Source organism: Staurois parvus, unplaced genomic scaffold, assembly GCF_062004578.1.
Source record: "Staurois parvus isolate SC_StPar_1 unplaced genomic scaffold, SC_StPar_1.0 ptg001243l, whole genome shotgun sequence".
NCBI classification, from domain to species: Eukaryota; Metazoa; Chordata; class Amphibia; order Anura; family Ranidae; genus Staurois; species Staurois parvus.
This window is the reverse complement of record NW_028319039.1, coordinates 85,001-92,387: the sequence shown is the minus strand read 5'-3', so window position 1 is coordinate 92,387 and position 7,387 is coordinate 85,001. Positions and strand designations below refer to the sequence as shown.

The 7,387-nt window shown below is 44.6% G+C and overlaps 1 protein-coding gene across 1 annotated transcript in view; it reads left to right on the top strand.

Moving 5' to 3' along the window:
• Window positions 1-672: 672 nt before the first annotated feature.
• The window catches only part of LOC149437923 (mitochondrial disaggregase-like), a gene marked incomplete at its 3' end in the record, with an annotated part of 77,767 nt that continues 71,052 nt past the window's right edge, over window positions 673-7,387 (top strand). The window contains exons 1-2 of the mRNA XM_089660443.1: window positions 673-1,231; window positions 5,000-5,051. Coding sequence (XP_089516569.1) covers window positions 763-1,231; window positions 5,000-5,051 — 521 coding nt within the window. The remainder of the gene's footprint in view (window positions 1,232-4,999; window positions 5,052-7,387) is intronic.

The window sequence follows — 7,387 nt, the reverse complement described above, 5'->3', positions numbered from 1 at the left end:
TTACTGCTATTATTATTACTATTATTACTAATACTATTATTATTATTACTATTATTACTAATTATTATTTAGACTATAATTATTACTACTGCTATTATTATTACTAATTATTATTACTAATTATTAATACTATTATTATTACTAATTATCATTAATTCTATTATTAATACTACTGCTATTATTATTACTAATTATTATTACTAATTATTAATACTATTATTATTACTAATTATTAATACTATTATTATTACTAATTATCATTAATTCTATTATTAATACTACTGCTATTATTATTACTAATTATTATTACTAATTATTAATACTATTATTATTACTAATTATTAATACTATTATTATTACTAATTATCATTAATTCTATTATTAATACTACTGCTATATTTTTTTTTTATATTATTAATACTATTACTACTGCTATTATTACAATTACTACTATTCTTATTACTTTTTAAATATTACTAGTAGCACTGTGATTATTAATAGTATTGCTATGATTACTAATTTTTAGTATTGATACTCATATTATTTCTGTTATTACTATGATTCCTCTGATGTAACCACGTGTAATTCCTCTCTTTGGACTACATTTCCCGGCATGCCCCCTCTCGTCCAGTGTTGGACAAGAACGTTGTCATGTGACCCCTCTCCGTGGTGACGTCAGACTCAGAGCTGTGAGGCTGACAGACGGGGGCGGCCATCTTGGTGTGTCAGGCTCTGACAGCCGGTATATCGCCGGTTCTTCTCATGTGGAGCTCCCGAGTATCCGGGCTCGGTATCTCCCGGCACCTCGTTCCCCGCCTGGGCCTGTCACTCGGTGCCGGGAGAGCGGGGGTTCCGGTGCGGCGGATAGCGGCTACAAGCCATGGGGCGATGGGAGTTCAGACGGACGGCAGGGGGCGCACGGGGTACGTCGGTCCGTGTGATCCTAGCACAGGCAGTAGGATGCAGTTTCAGCGGACGGCCAGCAGAGGGCGCGCTGGCTGTTACACTCTACCAGCGTGTAGTATAGAGAGCAGCCTGCAGTTTCACCTTTCTGACAGCAGAGGGCGCGCCAGTCTCATCAGTCCAGAAGACAATCTGCAACTCCTGGAACGCACCAATGGGGGGCGCCAGAGAGACAATGGACAGAATAATGGGAACCACAACCCTGCACCCCTATTCATCGCTGCCGGCCTGCTGGCTTACGGCTACAGCGAAGGAAATCCACGTAAGGGTACTGCTGATAAGTATTTATTTCATGAGTGCGGGAATTCAACCAAAGACATGAAACTGAACCATTAATTAAACACATTTTTGTTTTACATTTATTATTATTATAACTATATGAGAAAATATGAATATAATAATACATTTATGATTGAATTTAATAATACATTTAATTTTTTATTAGAAAAATATTATTTATTATTAGTAAAATGAATTACATTGACTTTTATAAATCCACGGAAGAGTACTGCTATCAAGTATGTATTCAATTAGTGTGTTCATTCAACCAAATACATTCATTTGATCGATTAATTAAACACATTTATTTTTTATGATGATTATTAATAATAAATGTTTGCTATAAATATATGATATATGATGCATTAAACTTTAAATTAATAATACATTTATTAAATACTTTTATTTATATATATGATAAATATTATTATTATTTGGTTTTTATTATAAAATGCAGTTTTATTATATTTATTTTTTTGATTTTTATCATATTGTTAAATGTATTTATTATAATATTAAATGTATTCATACATTTCTTTTAATCTGCAGAATAGTACTGCTATTACATATTTGTTTAGTGAGTGTGGTAAAGCCACAAAGACAGTTATCATTCATTACAATTCATGTATTATTACAATTATAAATTATGCATTCATACACAGTATCCCCCAGAAGTGAGTCCCCCCCCCCTCCCCCGGACTGTATACAATATATATATATATACACAGTATCTCCCAGAAGTGAGTCCCCCCCCCCCCCCCCGGACTGTATACAATATATATATATACACAGTATCCCCCAGAAGTGAGTCCCCCCCCCCCCCCGGACTGTATACAATATATATATATACACAGTATCCCCCAGAAGTGAGTCCCCCCCCCCCCCCCCGGACTGTATACAATGTATATATACACAGTATCCCCCAGAAGTGAGTCCCCCCCTCCCCCGGACTGTATACAATGTATATATACACAGTATCCCCCAGAAGTGAGTCCCCCCCTCCCCCGGACTGTATACAATGTATATATACACAGTATCCCCCAGAAGTGAGTCCCCCCCCCTCCCCCGGACTGTATACAATGTATATATACACAGTATCCCCCAGAAGTGAGTCCCCCCCTCCCCCGGACTGTATACAATGTATATATACACAGTATCCCCCAGAAGTGAGTCCCCCCCCCTCCCCCGGACTGTATACAATGTATATATACACAGTATCCCCCAGAAGTGAGTCCCCCCCCCCCCCCGGACTGTATACAATGTATATATACACAGTATCCCCCAGAAGTGAGTCCCCCCCCCCCCCGGACTGTATACAATGTATATATACACAGTATCTCCCGGAAGTGAGTCCCCCCCTCCCCCGGACTGTATACAATATATATATACACAGTATCCCCCGGAAGTGAGTCCCCCCCTCCCCCGGACTGTATACAATGTATATATACACAGTATCCCCCGGAAGTGAGTCCCCCCCCCCCGGACTGTATACAATATATATATATACACAGTATCCCCCAGAAGTGAGTCCCCCCCCTCCCCCCGGACTGTATACAATATATATATACACAGTATCCCCCGGAAGTGAGTCCCCCCCTCCCCCGGACTGTATACAATGTATATATACACAGTATCCCCCAGAAGTGAGTCCCCCCCTCCCCCCCGGACTGTATACAATGTATATATATACACAGTATCCCCCAGAAGTGAGTCCCCCCCTCCCCCGGACTGTATACAATGTATATATACACAGTATCCCCCGGAAGTGAGTCCCCCCCCCCCCCGGACTGTATACAATATATATATACACAGTATCCCCCAGAAGTGAGTCCCCCCCCCCCCCCGGACTGTATACAATATATACATACACAGTATCCCCCAGAAGTGAGTCCCCCCCTCCCCCGGACTGTATACAATGTATATATATACATACACAGTATCTCCCTGAAGTGAGTCCCCCCCTCCCCCCGGACTGTATACAATATATATATACACAGTATCCCCCAGAAGTGAGTCCCCCCCTCCCCCCGGACTGTATACAATATATATATACACAGTATCCCCCAGAAGTGAGTCCCCCCCTCCCCCCGGACTGTATACAATATATATATACACAGTATCCCCCAGAAGTGAGTCCCCCCCCCCCCCCCCGGACTGTATACAATATATATATACACAGTATCCCCCAGAAGTGAGTCCCCCCCTCCCCCGGACTGTATACAATGTATATATATATATACACAGTATCTCCCAGAAGTGAGTCCCCCCCTCCCCCGGACTGTATACAATATATATATATACACAGTATCTCTCAGAATATATATATGTATACAGTCCGGGGGAGGGGGGGACTCACTTCTGGGAGATACTGTGTGTGTGTGTGTATATATATATATATATGAGTATACAGTCTGGGGGGGGGAACTCACTTCTGGGGGATACTGTGTATATATATATATATTACAGTCCGTCGGGATTCACTTCTGGGGATACTGTATATATACTTATTATAAATACATTATGTTTATTGAATACATTTAATATTATTATTAATACATTTTTATTATGCAAAATAAAAATATTTATTAAATGTATTAATTAAATTTTTTTTAATCTGCAGAAGAGTAACACTATTAAGTATTAATTTAATTAGTATGTTAAACCAAATGTATTTATCAATTAATTAAACACAATGTTTATTATTTGTATGCTATAACTTATGCATTAATATATACATTATGAATGTAATTAATTGAATATATATATATATATATATATATATATTTTTTTTCTTTCTAAATTATTTTTATTATTTTTTAAGTGACCCCCCCCCAAAAAAAAGTTTTATATATATATATATGTGTGTATGTATATATATATAAAATCAGACTTCCCTTTTTTCATTGATTTTTGAAATATAAAATCCAATTTTAATTACTAAGCTAGGACTGGTTATTTCTTGCAGACCTTAACCTGCTTATCTGCTGGAGATAAAGTGAGAAGACATTCCAGAACACATTCATTGGACGCTCAGTGGGAGGGTCTGCCCCTGTACTGTAGTCACGTGACCCATCCCGGGGTTCTGATAGGGAGCTTAGTGAGCTGTAGCGCGCAGGGCCCTCTGATTCCTCCTGGATTCATTTATGAAGCGCTGCGTACACTGTCGGCGCTCTATAAATCCGCTGCCCATGTTCTACAAGAACGCGCTGTTTGTGTGAATGAGCCCCCCGGAGACAGGCAGGCTGTAATTGCACCTTTCTGACGCTAGAGGGTGCTCCAGTCCCATCAGACTGCACACGTAGAGGACAGGCTGCTGTTCCTGCAACACACCAATAGGGGCCGCCAGAGAGGCAATGGACAGAATAATGTGAACCCCAACCTTAACACCGTCCACATTATTACAGGAGTGCGCTGTTTGTGTGGATGAGGCTTCTGTAGTTGCACCTCGCTGACTGTGGAGGGCGCGTTCCCCAACACAGGCGAAGTACAGGAGCAGGGGGACGAAGGAACTGGGATATCCCGCACACACAGTACCGCTGCCTTGGTTGCAAAATGTAAACATTTCATGTCCTATATTTATGGCGGATAATGAGAACCTTTCCTAGGAGGGGCTGCCGCTTCTTCCCTCCTCCTGGAAATGCTCGCTGCCTGGCCGCCGTCATCCTCATCCTCCATCTTCAGCACGTTCTAAAATATCTGAGCTGGAACAGATACGCAATTCGTTGTCCGGGTGTGTAACTGACATTTCTGTCCCCAGGTGAGCAGCTGCTGGAGGCGGCGCGGACCAGCAACTTCCAGGAAGTGGACAGGTGAGCGGCGATCATCTCTCCTATGTACGTAGATCGGCAGATCTCAGCCATCGGGGGCCACTGATATCTGCTGCATTCAGCCCCCTCTGTGCCCAACCCCCTCCCAAGCTCCCCAAGGGCCTCCAGCCAGATCCCCTAATCTCCTACAGTGCCACCCAGCTCCCCTCAGTGTCCCCAAACCTCCTACAGTGCCACCTGGCCCCCCTCTGTGTCCCCAAACCTCCTACAGTGTCCCTCGGCCTGCTGTAGCATCTAAGAGCACGCCCATAGTTCCTCCATGCTCCAGCAGAGTGCTCATCAACCTTCCACAGTGCTGCCCATCCCTCTGTGTCCTCAGACCTCCTAAAATGCCCCTCAGCCTGCTGTAGAGTCTAGGAGCACTTCCTTAGTTCCTCCATGCTCCAGCTGCGTCCCATCAACCTCCCACAGTACTCCCAGGCAACCTGAGAGTCACGAAATTCCGACAGCACCCCCCCCCCAATATATCACAGTACCCTAGGCCCAACATTCAACAGTACTGCCCAAGCCCCACATAGCCTACTTTCAGGCCTCCAGCTCCTCAAAGTGCCCCTGATCTCCAACAGTGTCCTCTCCTCTGGTGCCCCCCACCCTCAACATTCCACATCCCACTGTTGTAGAGCCTCCTATAATGCTTCTGGCCTCCAGCAGTGTACCCCAGTGCCCCTTGGCCTCCTGAGAGTTCCCAACTCCCCGCAATGCCCCCCCAGGCTGCTGCAGAATCTCCAGCTCCCCATAGTGCCCCCGTCCTACAACTGTCTCCCACAACACATTGCAACCTCCCATAGTCTTCTTGTAAAGCCCCTTCCAGAACCCCTATTCCTCAAGAACCGCCAAGTCTGTTGCAGGGTCCCCAAACCTCCTCCAGAACCCCTGCAGTGACGCTCAGCTCCATCCAGAGCTCCTAGTGATTTTCAAAGCCCTCTAAATTTTCCACCCACAGACCACCGAACGCCATATTTGTTTTTTTTTTTGTTCAGGCATGGAAGGCTTTGGAAGAGTTTATGGGGCCCTTGTCGATGGTTGAGAACCCCGGCCATAGATCATGTCCCCCTTTCCTGCCCAGCAGTGTGCAGACCCAGCACAGGTCCACAGACGGGTATCAACCATGGCAGAACATTCCCAGCACATTGAGTTTTGGTACTGAGGATGACTCTCGTCATAGATCTGGATTACAATGCTAGCAGGCTCTGTGCCGCCCCCTAGTAAGAGAACCTGTTCTCAATGTAGACTTCTATAAGTAAAGTTCCCGTCTGAGAGCAGACACCAGAACATTCCCCTATGACCTTCATCAGGCAGAAAAGCTGCTCCTTTGACCCTCTTTTGAGGGTCACAGTAAGTGAGTACATGGGGCAAACATTCCCTGTCCACCCTATGACCTTCATCAGCCAGAAAAGCCACTCCTTTCACCTTCTTTGAGGGTCACAGTAAGTGAGTACATGGGGCAAACGTTCCCTGTCCACCCTATGACCTTCATCAGCCACAAAAGCCGCTCCTTTCACCTTCTTTGAGGGTCACAGTAAGTGAGAACATGGGGCAAACCTTCCCTGTCCACCCTATGAACTTCATCAGCCAGAAAAGCCGCTCCTTTCACCTTCTTTGAGGGTCACAGTAAGTGAATACATGGGGCAAACCTTCCCTGTCCACCCTATGACCTTCATCAGCCAGAAAAGCCGCTCCTTTGACCTTCTTTGAGGGTCACAGTAAGTGAGTACATGGGGCAAGCATTCCCTGTCTGCCCTATGACCTTCATCAGCCAGAAAAGCCACTCCGCTGACCTTTGAGGGTCACAGTAAGTGAGTACATGGGGCAAACCTTCCCTGTCCACCCTATGACCTTCATCAGCCAGAAAAGCCACTCCTTTGACCTTCTTTGAGGGTCACAGTAAGTGAGTACATGGGGCAAACCTTCCCTGTCCACCCTATGACCTTCATCAGCCAGAAAAGCCGCTCCTTTGACCTTCTTTGAGGGTCACAGTAAGTGAGAACATGGGGCAAACCTTCCCTGTCCACCCTATGACCTTCATCAGCCAGAAAAGCCGCTCCTTGACCTTCTTTGAGGGTCACAGTAAGTGAGTACATGGGGCAAACCTTCCCTGTCCACCCTATGACCTTCATCAGCCAGAAAAGCCGCTCCTTTGACCTTCTTTGAGGGTCACAGTAAGTGAGAACATGGGGCAAACCTTCCCTGTCCACCCTATGAACTTCATCAGCCAGAAAAGCCGCTCCTTTGACCTTCTTTGAGGGTCACAGTAAGTGAATACATGGGGCAAAACCTTCCCTGTCCACCCTATGACCTTCATCAGACAGAAAAGCTGC